The sequence below is a fragment of the Netta rufina genome (assembly GCF_964035555.1).
Source record: "Netta rufina genome assembly, chromosome: 3".
Lineage (NCBI taxonomy): Eukaryota > Metazoa > Chordata > Aves > Anseriformes > Anatidae > Netta > Netta rufina.
The window spans coordinates 59,588,190-59,603,022 of NC_140125.1; the positions used below are offsets into that span (position 1 = coordinate 59,588,190).

Here is a 14,833-nt window from a genome sequence, read left to right on the forward strand (position 1 = left end):
TTTTCCAGATGAATCAGCTTCCAGGTCCGATGAACCATGTGGTGTCAGAAGCACTTGCTGCAGCACAGCTCTGGAGATAGTGCAGTGCCATGCCAGGCTGAGCCGGGTGCTGGCAATGGCTTCGGCTGCATTAGGTGGTGCTGCTGGTGGCTATGGCTGAAGATGCTGCTCATACATGGGGACCCAATGTAGTAGCAGCATGTCCCCACAGCCATCCAGCTATATGCTATTTAACTGTTAGGATAAGCCCTAGCATGGTGTATAGCAATAAGTACAAGAGAAAATGGGTAGCATCAGGGAATAGCTTGGGTGCTGGTGTGAATAAAGCCATACCTGCAGGGACAGGGAGGAAAGGCAGTTTAGTCACCTGGGCACAAGCTGAACCACACTACTCTCTGCCAGAGAAGGTTTTATTTACTGATACTGATGTAGTCAGAGTGGTTCGTGTTGGTAGAGCAGACTGTGCTTCATTTTAGCTTTTGCCTACAAACAGTTGTTATAGAATTCATGGAATCATTGAATGGCTTGGGTTAGAAGGGACCTTAAAGATTACCCAGTTCCCACCCACCTGCCATGGGCATGGACACCTCCCACCAGCCCAGGTTGCCCAAGGCCTCATCCAGCCTGGCCTTGAACACCTCCAGGGATGGGGCATCCACAGCTTCTCTGGGCAACCTGTGCCAGTGTTGCATGGGTTGAAGAACCAATGCCCAAGTCATCTCCACCACCGCTGCAGCACACACCCTTCTCAAGCACTGGCCCCACACACTGCAAGCGCTCGCTCAGCACCATCTCTGGAGCAGAATCCTCATTCTTTCCTATTTTCAGAAGCCCTGAGTGTCTCCCAAGTTCTGTATGCAGCAATTATACACTAATACATAGACATAAGTATTGTCAGTCTGCGGCAGGATCAAGATAAAACTTTTTTTCCCCCTAAACTGAGAGTTCATCTAACCATGTCATCCTTCAAAAATCAGAATTTCTTCTATTTGAAGTTAATTTTAGCTAATATTTCATCAATTATTAAAAAAAAAACAAAGCAACAACAACAAAAAAAACCTCTGGTGCTCTTGTGTCATTCCTATTTACTTGTGAGTATCCTTCTTCAGTGCAAAAGTAATGTCATATCCTAGATATTTCTGAGAACTTTCAAACATAATTTTCTACAGCAAGTCATTTTTATGGGGGGGAAAAAAAAAAAAAAAAAAAAAGGACAAAAAATGCTAGGAAGGTTTTTCCTATCATGATTAAGATCAGTTTCATTCTAAGCCCCCTACCTCAAGCACAGCTTGAGTGAATCATCTAAAATTTGGACAAAGCATTAACTGCTAAGCACAGACAGCACATGCAAAATGAAGCAAAAAGAACATTTTGTGTGTGTTTTTATAAGGAAAGGGGAAGGGGCCAAAATCAAGCTTATAAAAAAAAAAGCAAATCTCAGCCTTAATTACAGAGAGTTGTTTTTTTCCCGTACAATACTAGAAAAATTACTTCAGCTAGTGCAGCTTGATTAGATGTAGAGGCCCCTATTCTAATCTTCTGGGGTAAAAATACACAAAACACATGCTGAAAGTTGAGCGTAAACTGTAAATATACTTCAAGCTGGTGATTGCATTGGTTTGTGGTATGACTAGCTGTGATTTGATTGATAATACACAGAGCTCTGTACTGTAAGCATAAATTACAGAACATCTGCAGAAAACAGATCCTTGGGCAGAGAAAGTGCAACATATTATTTCTGTCGTCTGCCTTGTTTGAGCTGCACATTGCTCCTCTGCACTCACAAACTTTTCCAGTCATACTGGGATTAATAATTAATACCAGTGATACCATATTATTACATAATATATCCTAATAACTATTATTATTAAAGTTTGCATATTGCAGCTAGTGAATAACTGGAAAACATCTGGACTTTAGAAATGTCTCAATGCATTCATGCCTTTAATACAGAGAGGAGGGCTACTGTGGGTTGGAATGGAAGAAGAAATCTTTAGAAGCTTCAGAATTGAAACAGTTCTTTGACGTTTCTGTTACGGTTAACTTGTAGTGCAGCAAATTTCTCCAATAATAGGCATGAATCAGAAGAAATGACCAGTCCATTAGCAAGGCTGTTGCTCCCTCTCATCCTATCTTCAGTGTCACTCTCCCCACCAGCCCTTCCGGGAACACAGGAGCTATGCATCCACAGAAACAGTTCCTAAGTGAACTGCATGGACTGTCCATAGCTTTCTCAGCAATTACATGGAGCCAAAGAGCTGGAAAGAGGCTTGATTCACTGTAAGCCACCCCCATGAGGGGATAAATGGCAGATACTCCCACGTCTGCAAGTGAGAAAAGCCTGGCAAAGAGGAAGTGTCTGCAGTTTGTTCTGGAAAACTCTTCCCTGAAGAGCTTTGTCCTGATTTCAGCTGGGATAGAGTTAATTGTCTTCCTAGTAACTGGTGTGGTGCCATGTTTTGGATTTAGGATGAGAATAATGCTGATAACACACCGATGTTTTTAGTTGTTGCTGAGCAGCACTTACAAGTCAAGGACTTTTCATCTTCTCATACTGTTCTGCCAGGTAGGAGGCTGGGGTTCACAAGAAACTGTTCCTATCTCAACCCACAAGTTTGTGCATTTTTCAATTTTCTCCCCTATCCCACTGTGGGGAATGTGAGTGAACAGCTGTGTTGTGTTTAGCTGCCTGACGAATTAAACCACAAAAAGACTTCTGCCTCCAACAGCAGCAAAGCCCTCACACAGACTCTATCCTTGGTGTCCAGCACCTTTTCTGCTGTTTTGTTGTTGTTGTCATTGTTGTTTTGTTTTGTTTTGTTTTGTTTTCAACAGCTTTCTGGTTATCTAGGAAAACTGGGGACTTCTTTTTCATGAAGTTGCAAAACAGGACAAGCTACTAGTGAGTTATCTTGATGATCTGGAGAAATCTCATTGCATTAAGAGCTACCAACTGTTCTTGTTCTTAACACTAAAACAAAAATAAAATCTCACAGCTGCCCTTCAAATAAATTATTTTTCTTTTCTTTCCTCTTCATCTGTTTTAACCCCCATCCCCTGCCCAGCTTGAAGAACATCGTGCTGAGCAGAAGCAGCTCAAGTATCTGCAGAAGAGGCAGGCCCAGATCACCAAGGAGAAGGACCAGCTGCAGAGTGAGCACAGCCGAGCCATCCTTGCCCGCAGCAAACTCGAGAGCCTGTGCCGGGAGCTCCAGAGGCACAACAAAAACCTCAAGGTGAGTGCTGGCCTTACCAAGATGCCCAGCAGAGAGAGGAAAGATGCCCAGGACCATGTCTCCAGGTGGTCCTTCTTTACCAGGGTGATGTAACCAGGTAAACACCAGAGGTCCCTTCCAACCTCAACCAGTCTGATCTTGTGATTTTGAGTTCACCTGCATTAGCTGTAACCTGTTCTGGTGTTACCAGGTAGTCCAGCACAGGAAAAATAAGTAGTGCCAACGGATCAGCTACGCCAAATTTGCTGTGACAGGTCACCCTCTCCCTCCCAACAGGGTCAGTCACCCAACACCAGCCCTAGCTGCAAGAAGTGTCCATGTTGCCCCAGCTCTCAGCTCAGCTTCAACTTGCTGGCATGGAAGGGCCAACTGTGGAGCAGGCAGCTGGGGAAGGGTGTTTTTTAAGCTGTAGCAGCTGGGTCTTCCAGAAGGCACCTTCTTAAGTCACTGAGACTGCAAATGTGAATACAGGTGTGTGGCCAGAATTATATGAACACCAGATTTGCTGTACAGGACTCACAGAAGGCCAGCAGCTGTTTTCATATTATTTGAGTACCTGGGCATTTTCAAGTGATCTGTGATGTCTGTCAGTCAGGACATTTTCCTCAAGACATCAAGCCTAGAAACACCAAGGATGCTGACACTGTGGAAGTTGTCTGGATTACAAGCACCAGTTCAGAAAGGAAATCCTCAAGAGTGTCAAGAGGCTGGGATCCATATACCACATCTGCCTTGGTGCACCATATACCACATCTGCCTTGGTGCATCATGCCATTTAAATATGAAATTTATAATCTGATTATGGTTCTTGAAAAGTTCTAGGTTCAAGATATATGTTTCTGTTGTGATCTTTCTTTTTACTTTTGAAAATATGTTAGTGAAAGTAGTGTTATACAAAAAGCCTCTGCTTGCTCTATTCAAAATCCTTTATGGAGGTATAGTTACAAGTAGAATAAAACATATGAATTCTTAGCAAAAACCTCACCTGATATAACCTCTATTAACTGTAATAGTTTTTCATTCACTTCCACCAGCTCAGGAGTGGGCGTTCAGGGGCTAGCCTTAACTTTTACTATATGTTGATAAGAATATATCTGTTAGAGGAAAGAGCCTTGTCTAAACACAAGCTATGCATGAGTAGGTGTAAAGTAGTTTAACAGACAGGAAGCATACCTCCGTGTGCTCAGTTACAGTAGCTCAAAACTGTCAGTGTCAAATAAATTCTTGCCTATCATTTGTAGCAAACCTGGTGTATATTAAGCTGTATCTCAGTATCGATCCACACTGATGTACCAGACCATCTTTGGCAAAATCTCTCAGCAAAAATACAAACCAATTTCAAAGTGATTTAAGACTACAGCTCTCTGTATAGACTTAACTGAGTTTTCTAAAGCAATCAAATCATATGCCCATCAGTGGAAAAAGGTATAGGGAAAAACTAATTATATTCAGAAAACGTACCTGAAACAGGTTTTGTTGAATGACTTGCACTATCTCCCAGCTATCATATGCTTATTAATCCCACTAGTAGAGAATAACAGTTTTTCTTTCTCTTTGCATACAAATAGTTCGCCATGCATTTCATCTTTACATTTAGGAAAGTCTCTTTCCAACATCTTCCCACTTGTTGGGCTGCAGCTTTGCAACTAAGTCCCTTAAATAAAATCATCAATTATTCATTCAGTTCTGATTTTTTTCCCTTGTACTTAAGCCAGGGGAGCCAGGAAAGGTACCTAAGCTGATATTTCAGTTTAGGAAGAAGTGCTTGAATTTTGGGCATTTCTTTCTAAGAAGCTGGAGAACCTTTAAGAAACACTGAATACTGGCTTTCCTCTGTTTCTTGTGTCTTCAGCATTAAAAAAAAAAAAAAAAAAAAAAAAAAAAAAAAAAAAGTAAAAACAGTATAACAAACTTATTTGCAGAATGCATTAAGAATAAATTAATAAACAAAGACATTCAATATATTTATTTGGTTTTGTCTCTCTAACAATTTTACCACAATTCTTGGAATATCTGCCTTTAAGCTTTAGCTTCTGGAGATCTATGAATATCCAGAATCTCATCTTCTGTTTATTTAAATGAGTGTAATTTTCTTTTGCTTATGACTGTATTGAGTGGGCTCAAAACAGGGCTATTGTGTGTTATTTTTAAAAACCCATGCTTAAGGAATTTTTATTTTGGCTTTATCAGGATGGAGAAGCTGATTCATATTTTTTTTTAACATTTGGAATTAGCTTTTCTGATTATGTTCCAAAGGAATAGAAAATAAAAATTGTTGGAGATTGTGTCATTTTAAGAGCAAAGGAGAAGCCTGGCCTATCCAGATCACGAATATCCTCTGACTTGCCATGTGGTACATTATATGCACATCATGTCATGTAAATGTCGTCTTCACTCATCTGGTGTGTGGAACTCCCATTAATTGGAGATTGGTGCAGCCAAGTGGTGATGAATATGCAATGCGGAGCTGTGCTGAAAATCCACAGTGCAGATCAGAGAAGAGAATTTCTGGTTAGTATTAGATACTGGCCTCAAAATTTCACTTACTTACAGTCCAGCTATTCAGATTATTTCCTCGCAGTTACAGCTCACAGCAGAAAACAGATGTTTAATTCTCCCTCCAAGAAAAGCAAAATAAATGTTCGTGAAGTAACAACATATTCCCACTGCAGTGGAGAATAGCTCTGCTAAGAGCAATAGCATCTCATTTCTCTGCATTGTGTTAGTGTTCTGCCAATTAGCTGACAGTCTGGTGGCTACTTAGTGTCTTGTAGTCACATAACTCAGGTCCCTTGTCCTTCCTGCTACCAGCATTAAGCAGTGACTTTCATACAAATGTCACAACAATCAACAGTTTTGATTATGGGCTCGGCTCCAAACTGCAGACCTAAGGCTCAGACCATGCTGCCTGAGAGTGGGGAGAGCAGTTCACTGAAAATGAGGAGTCTGCACTCACATCATCTCTGCTGATATGGCTTCAGCAGGCTAACAGTTGTCTTGATTTGCCCTAGAGAGAGATGAGGACCAGAGATAACATTGCCCTTCTATTTGCAAATTATTTCACATTCCAGTGTTAAATCCCAAAATGCAAAAATATCCTTGCCTTAATTTTACAAGGTTTTGTTCAATGCATTTTTACATTGTTAGCAGTAAAACACATGAGAGTGATAGCAGTGCAGGAGCAGGGTGGATACAGAGTACAAAGATTAAGAAAGGGCAGAGGGAAAGAAACAATAGTTAGTGGCTGGAAATAGTCTTCTGCAACCAGAAATCTTAAAAGAATTTACAATGCTTTCCCCCTTTACCCCCCTCGCCCCCCTCACTAAAACCGAACGCTTAATTTAAAACTGTTAAAAGAAATAAACAGAGAGTTCAGGAGTGTGGTTCACACATTATGAATTCACTGTGGTGATGCTGAGAAGTCACCACCCCAAATGCTCTCATCTCTGCTCCCTATAACCAAGCAGGGCAGGAGCTCCAGACTGTGTGCAGCTGATTCAGCTGTGGCAGAAATAACACTGGATGGAGGGCAGTCTTCTATCTTCCATCAGGGGACAACCTTACTTTTACAAGGATTTTACTTTGCAGTATGTATGGAGTCTTGAAATAGGAAGGACTAAGGAACCTACTGGAAAAAGAAAAATGAAAAAAGAAAAAAAAAAAGGGGGCCAGGTCTAAAGAAACAGCTGTGGCCTTGTGACAATAAAATCTTTGTGATGCTGATGACTCGGAGTCTGTCAGTGTGAGGTGTGTGAAGGGGAGCTGGCAGGAGAGCAGGGCTGCATGGGCATCCAGACCCCTCCCTGGCTCCGGTGCAACCTCAGCCTTCAGCTTTCACAGCTAGTAAAGGCTCAGTGGTAAAGTAGACACCTCCACCACTCATCACTATTCCCATGGTATTTTCAGTACTGCTGACAAACCTCTGAAGCTGAACCTGTATTACTTCAGGCCCAGGCAACAGTCTAGCATCAGACGGGAGCAGCAGCATCACAGGCAGCTCCGTGGTATGGCACAGCATCAGGCACAGAGGGCTTTTGTTCCTTGGTACAGGGACTCTGAGGAACTCACCAGGGCACACCCCAGCCCCCATAGGCTTGTTCTGCAAAGGAGACGAGGTCAAGAGAAATTTGCTGCCCAGCAACAAAATGCACCTTCATTCTCAGCATTTATAACCATGAACATTTATATTCTCTCTGTTCTCTGTATAATTATTCTACTCAGAAAAAAAAAAAAAAAAAAAAAAAAAAAAGATGAGCAGAAAATAAAATCTTCTGCGTAACACATGCACTTTTCTTTTTCTAAATATTTGCATGATTGCTACTCTTAGGATGTCTCATTTCACCTTGTAACAGAGCCGTTCAGTGTGACTTATGTGCAAGACACCATTTTTTTATTTTATATTCAGATGGATTTATTACTCCAGTGAGCTTTAAATCACAGCAGTGACACTGTGTTATAACACTGTTTGGTCCATTGAAACAATGAAGTATTTTGGGGGAAGGGAGTTTTGAAGCCACAGGAATAGGACTCCAAACACGTTCAGTTTTTCACTCTTGCATTTGACTACTTGAAGTGGAGGCACCTGGTCAGTCTTCTCCCTGCTCAGAGCTGTACCTATGCAATGGAGAAGAAAGAGCCATGAGCAGTTTTTTTTAACAGTGTATTAAAGGTAAAATGGAGTTCTGACTAAACCCATCAAGGAATTCAAGTTCAATTTGGCAAAGTTTCAAACAAGAATAAAAGTTTCAAACAAGATTAAAAAGGATGACATATAGATATATATATAAATATATTTCTGGGAATGCTAAAACTGAAAACTGTTGTTTTAAAACACTTTCTAAGTAGCATTTTAAACTCTCTATTTTGGAACAGCATTTCTGTTCTAAAATCGTCCTTGAAAGAGTTAAACAAAAAGAAACTACAAACAGAACACAGCTCAAATTCTCATCAAGCAAAATATTTCAGGATAACTAAAAATCATTCTTACCAATTTCTAAAAATAAAAATTAGAGAATTTCTCTTTCATCTTGCTCTGTATTTTTTGTGTGTTCAATTTCCATCCTAGGTATTAAACCAGGAAACCTCTCAGCCATTTTCCCAGCTCCCTCTGTCATTCTTTCCTCCCCTTAAGAGTTCTTTGCTCACACTATGTTTTACACTGTTAGTGAACACACATGCATGTTCTTTTGTAAAATTCAGAGTACAACTGGGTTTTATAGTGATTTCTGTCCACTACCGTACTATTATCACACATAGCTCCAACAGTTTCCTCCTGTCATCCAAAGCACTGTCATCTTTATTGCTTCCTGGCAGCAAAAGGACAAACGTCCTCTACCTTGAGCTGGAGTTTTTCAAGATCGGTCTTGTGATTTGCATGTTAAGCAGAAATTGGGTCACTTGGTATTCAACTTACTTTAAGAGCAGGACCTGAACCAACACCTTTTATGTCACATTTGTGATATAAATTATACTTCATTAGAGTTAGTGAAAGCCTTCTTCAGATCTATTTACAGAAAATATTCCTATGTAGTGTTATCAGAGATTTTTATGTAAATGACTACACCAATTGAAACCTTATTAGAGTATACCATTTGCATGCTGTGGAGAGGTTTCTTAAAATGGTTCTGGCATGATTCGTAATGACAGTAGATATTGTACTTGCCACTGCATATGAGGATTACATTCCTCAGAAGGGCACACTGCCCTGGAAGCAAACGGGTAAAAGGAAATAAAACTTGTGCACAGTTCTTCATTGAAAGCAAAGATTCTAGATTCTTTCCACTTTCTCTTTTATATATAAAGAGAAATTCAAAACAGAATTTCAACCGTTGGTTAAAACATAATCCATCAGTCTTTCTCCAAGACAAATTCTGATTCTCTACTTTGACTCTCTAAGAACTAGCCCACAAGCTTTCCTTGATTCCACCACCTAGTAAGTTCATCCCAATATTAGTGACACTTAGAAAGCAAGGGTGGGAAATGTGAGGAATGGAGAGGGATTCTACAGAAAATGAGGAATTCCTCTTAATAAATGGAAATACCAAATTCCTTAAATTTGATATGAGGGTTTCTAGTTAAATGGAGGCATTTTAAAGGGTGAATTCATAATTCAATCAAAAAGCATTCTGATAAAAGAGCTTTTGACTACTTCCACAAAATATCTTCCAAAGCAAAAGCTGTGCTACAGTGTCATGAATTAAGACATGCATGAACGTCCCCTTTTCCAGGATCACTTTGATCTGAAACTCTGTTCTACATCCATCTTTATAAATGCAAATTCTTAGTTCTGTAATTTTTTCAAGACTGCTGTATAATTTGCTCTGTAAATTTAGAATCATGCCTAATGCTGGAGCACATGAAAGCAAGAAAATCTCCAAAGAGGAATGCAAAGATGTATAAACCCTTCAAAGAATAGCGTTATGCTACTCTGAAACAGTATCTTTTTGGAACTGCTTGTTATGCATCTTACATTACTGCCTTCTCTCCCATTTAACAGGAGGAAACGATTCAGAGGGCACGGGAGGAAGATGAGAAGAGGAAAGAAATTACTAATCATTTCCAGGGCACGCTGAGTGAAATCCAGGCTCAGATCGAGCAGCAAAGTGAGAGGAACATGAAGCTCTGCCAGGAGAACACAGAGCTGGCAGAGAAGCTGAAAAGCATCATTGACCAGTATGAGCTGCGGGAAGAGGTGAGCGCAACACCCACGGAGACAGGCAGCAAACCCAGCTTCCCAGGGGAAAGCAGAACGCATTGCCAACCTGTCCCCCTGCATGATATCGCTTGGGTATCTCATGGGCGACTTCCACTGTGCTTTGCAGTCTGATTGGGACTATGCATGCAATGAGCCAGTGGGATCCCATATGGTGAACGTGGGTGAAGAGTTGTCCAGACCAGCACCCTGCCTGCAGCACCCACAGCATCTTTGCCTATGATGGGTGGGAAGAGGGATGAATGTGCCCAAGCAGCAGGGTACCTGCTAAGCTGCACCCCAGCCCACTCACAGCTTCCCCAAGACCCCCCAAGTCCCCACTGAGCACCATCTTTTTGCAGTCTGGTCCACTGGTATGCCAGATGCACTTCTGATCCCCCAAGACACAGGTTGATGAGAAGAGTCCTGGTTTGAATGCTTCCACTCTTCCTAGAAGCAGAAAATTAATAACAAAAGAGAGTGAGGGGCCCTTTGCTTTGGAATATATCCTTCTTTGCAGGAACAATGTTTACCATAAAAACTAGCAGATAACAGACAGATGAAAAATTGCATTAAATGTAAATATTAGAGTAGGTCAGATAATTTTGACACCAAAAACAAAACAAAACAAAACAAAAAAAACTCTGGAAAAGTCCCAAGCTACTATTTTTGTTTTGATTTTATGAAAATGCTAACACATATCACAGTGGGTCTTTTTATTGTTTCTAAATGTGTTGATTGTGAGTCTCAGTGCAACCAGACAACATTATCATGCTGAATAAAACATAAGTAACCTGTCTTTACAGTCTGGAATGCCCGATACAATACACTCATTTCTAAATCTGTTGCATCTTGTATGAAGGCTTATGTTGAACGAAGGGAATGTACATTCCTGTCTTGTGGTTTCTATAAAAGGAAAATGTAAAGCAGAGGGATGTGCTCAGAATATTTAGTCTTATTTAAATGCAGCACAAGTTAGGAGGGCTATCAGCAACACTTACCTCCTGAAGGTCACCACGGAGCCAGAAGTTTTACAGGCCACAGGAGACCTATGGTTCATCAGGTCTGATCTCTTCCACATCCCCACTCACCCACTTTATCCAAGCCCTCCGAACCCACATTATGCATGTGAGGACAGAGCAAATGAGATGTACAGGGCATGTGTTTACAGAGAGGGCAGTAGGAGATGTGCATACACTCCCAAGTACTGCAGGTGCAATGTGTCTACACATTTATCTGCACGGTGATTTAGATCGACTGGCCCCTTAGCAGCTCCAAAAAAGTCCATTCCTTACATGTTTATTATTGATGGCCAATTATTTTATCTTTAATCATATTGGAATATATTGATGACTTTATATTTAGATCATAAAACTGGCAAAGATGCTGAGGCTTTTCTTTCTCTCTCTCTCTCTTCCCCTCCCCCCCTTTTTTTTTTGTTACAAATCAAAATAGATCATGTAAACACATTTCCCTTCCTATGCAAATTCTGGCACAGTTTTTTTCTTATCAGCACCACAGTATTTTTGTAACTGCAGTGGGTTGGGAGTCTTCCTGTTTTGCAATATTTTTGTCTTGTCTTGTTCCGGTAGATAGCTGTACATGCATGAGCACGAAGGTCTGTGTACATAACTAAGCCCGCACATTCAGCAGAATTTATTTTCTTACAGCACCTTGATAAAATATTCAAGCACAGGGAACTTCAACAGAAATTGGTGGATGCCAAGTTGGAGCAGTCTCAGGAAATGATGAAGGAAGCAGAGGAGCGACACCAGAAAGAAAAGGAATATGTAACTATCTCACTAACTTGTCTTTTATCTAGTTTCAGGCCAAAAAGAGCCCTGCATGATATTCCACTAATGTATCAGTTCTTCAGGTCAAAGCTGTGACACAGTAGTAGAGAAACACAAGAGAAGTTTTTTATGCTATTGTTAGTGCTTGATGTAAAAGAACAGCCTCTGAAAGACTGCTTTCAGCAGTGTTTACAGCCTTTGAAACAAACTGTGAGCAGCAGGTTAGAGCACAGTCTGCTCCAGCTAACTCATCGCTACTGCACAGTTGATTCATCATGATGTTGTGTCAGATGATGCCATTAGTTTCCAAACGGCTCTGATATTGGATGCTCCAGCTCCTCACATGGTGAATGAGCACATTTAAACAAGAACAAGAAGAACAAGGACATGTGATTAAATCAGCAGAAGGCTGGTACCCACCCCAGACTCAGCCTCCCCAGACGCCCTCCTGTGGGTCTGGTTTTGCCAATGGAAGAGACCACGGGAGCATCAGGGCCCCCTTCTCTCCTGCAGAGGCTCCCTCCCCACATTGGTCTGTCCAGTAGAGCCCAGGTTCATTTCACAGACTCATTTGCTGCTCCTCCCTGCCTGGTGGAGGGACACCTCTGGTAGGGGGACAGCAAAGAGCAGCTCTAGGCAGGATGTCCCCACAGGCACAGCTGGAACAGGGGGAGGACACCCCTCCCTGGCCTCACATGTCTTGTGCCTGAGGCAGATCAAAACTCACTTCCTCAGGCTGCCTGGTATTTTCACAGTAATTCTAACATCTACCAGCATTCACCACTGGCACCCAGATCATTTTCTCTGTGGTGGCAGCAGCTGAGGCTACGTACAGGGGAGCATCGGGCTCTCAGCAGCTTGAGGAAACTTTTAGTCCTTACCAGTCCTGTAGCTAGCTCAGGAGCTGCATTAGAGAGCTCTGAAGGAATATTTATTCCTTTTTTTTTGTCAGAAAAGAGATACATTAGTACAAGCATAGCCAAAATGCCGTAAAATGTGGATGAAACTGTGGGGCTCTAAGCCCTGTGGACAGCACACAAGGGAAACATAGCAAACACCTCTCACCAAAAGTTGTTCATAAGAGATTTTATCCTCTTTCTCTGCACGGATCTTGTGGCTGGGACACCCACTCCTGCTCAAACGCTACTGCCAGCTAAAAAACTGAGGGGGAAGAGGAGCTGGGACTTCTCCGGGTGCACATACACATGTCTCTGCATGACAATGTATGGTCCAGCTGAGTGCCCTTTCACTGTGGGGTCTATTTAAAGCCAAAGTCCAAAATTTAATTCATGACAGTTCATCCTAAGCAGGTTCAAACCCCAGGGAACATTTCTAAGAAATCCTTCAAAATGACAAGGCAAAGTTGGGCTTACTTTACTACTGCCACTATGAGTTTTGCTACCAAGTCCCAGATTTCAAATATTGAAAAAATAAAATAAAATCCAAAAGACAGAGTGACCTTGTGGAAAGTTCACAAACACAGCCTTGTACCAATGACCATTCTTGCAGTGCCTCAGAGAATATGAGCTTTGCTGCTGTCTGCTACAGTGCCTGGCCCTGATTGTAGCCAAATCTTCCCTCTGCGTTTTATTCATCTACATTTGGGAGTGGGAGATTTCCTTTGTGGCTGTGCTGAATGTATGACTAGCACCTATGAAATAACAGGTTCGAAAACAAGATACAAAGACTTTAAGTAGTGGGTGTATAATTATATGCACTGTGTTCAAAGATTTTTTTTCATACTTTCCAAGCTAATGCTCAAAACTCTGCCTTTGAGGTAGCTTGGTGATATATTACTAACATCACCTCAGAGCAAAGTAGCTTTAGCTGGAAAACTTAAGTGACTGGCCAAAAGCCATGCCATGAGACAAGGCATGACCAGTATGTCAAAATTCATCACAGGTAGCCCAGCACTGAGAGCTAGCCTACACATTCACCCCCCCAGTCATACTGCTGAGCTCTTACTCCCACCCACCCAGCTATCATGTGGGGGTATGAATATATATATATATATATATATATATATATATATATATATACACACATATATATATACATATATATATATGAAATTAAGGTGTTTTTGACTGAGTCCTTTCATTAGCTTGCTCTCTCTTCAGCTCAAATGTGCAGTCAGAGCCTTGCTGCACTCCAGCATCCTGTACATAGCAGTTCTCTGCATACCTTTTTTTTGACATCCTTCTGCATCAGTTTGCTGCAGGACTTTGCAAATATCTTTAAATGAGAATTTTTATACTGTTTTATCAATTTGATTGCTCCTTAGAGGCTCACTTTGATGTTTTTCTGTGCAGTTCTTCCATGTAGGAATCTTTGCTCTTATAAAAAATTCCTTTACCTCATTCAGGGAGAGATGTCCTCTCCTGCAGCCTCTGGATATCACAGCTCAACAGGCAGATTGACTCATTCTCACACAATTCATTCTTCACATGCAACAAGAATGTGATTCCCTGAGTAAGCAGCAATCATTTGTTTTGCTGTGTGGCCTTCACAAACGGTCAGCCTGACCTAAAGATGCAGTTTTAGTATCATCCCATTACTGGTCAGCACTACCTGGGACTTCCTTGACATACAAGACATTTTTAGCACTTGTAAAGCAAACTTTGTTTTGTAGCTAACTGCAGTTTAAAGCATCTGTGGCCTTCAAGCGTGTGACTGGAAGGCAATGATCAGATTTCTACATAATCGGAATAGTGCAAAATCTGGCACCAAAAAAAAGGGAAACCTAATTTTCACTAAACCAGCCCCTAGGTCCATGTCATTAAGTGAGAATGTGTGTTCCTGGGGACTGTCTCTTTCAGACCAGAGCATGATGTGACTGCCTGAGTCTCCAGCAGCTATCGTAGCTCTAATGATATAGTCTAACAACACCAGGCTTCACAGAAGTTCTGTTTTGTAAACACCACATGCAGTATTTAATCATTTCTTTATACTTCAGCCTCCTTGTTACCACTTCATAGCCAATTAATAAATGTGTCAGTTCTCCTGGTGCAGTTTCTCTCAGCTTGGTGTTTGTAGATGACCCCAAGCTGCATAAGAGTGCACATTAATTTGAGCAAACCTCTCTGTGGCTTGCTTCCCTTACAGAAGAGTTT

General features: G+C 41.3%; 1 protein-coding gene across 2 annotated transcripts in view; it reads left to right on the forward strand.

Annotated features, from left to right (window-relative positions):
* Positions 1–14,833, forward strand: part of TXLNB (taxilin beta) — a 41,274-nt gene that overhangs the window by 10,257 nt on the left and 16,184 nt on the right. For both annotated transcript variants that reach the window (XM_084284061.1, XM_084284062.1), the window contains exons 4-6: positions 3,066–3,236; positions 9,733–9,927; positions 11,598–11,717. In XM_084284061.1, coding sequence (XP_084140187.1) covers positions 3,066–3,236; positions 9,733–9,927; positions 11,598–11,717 — 486 coding nt within the window. The remainder of the gene's footprint in view (positions 1–3,065; positions 3,237–9,732; positions 9,928–11,597; positions 11,718–14,833) is intronic.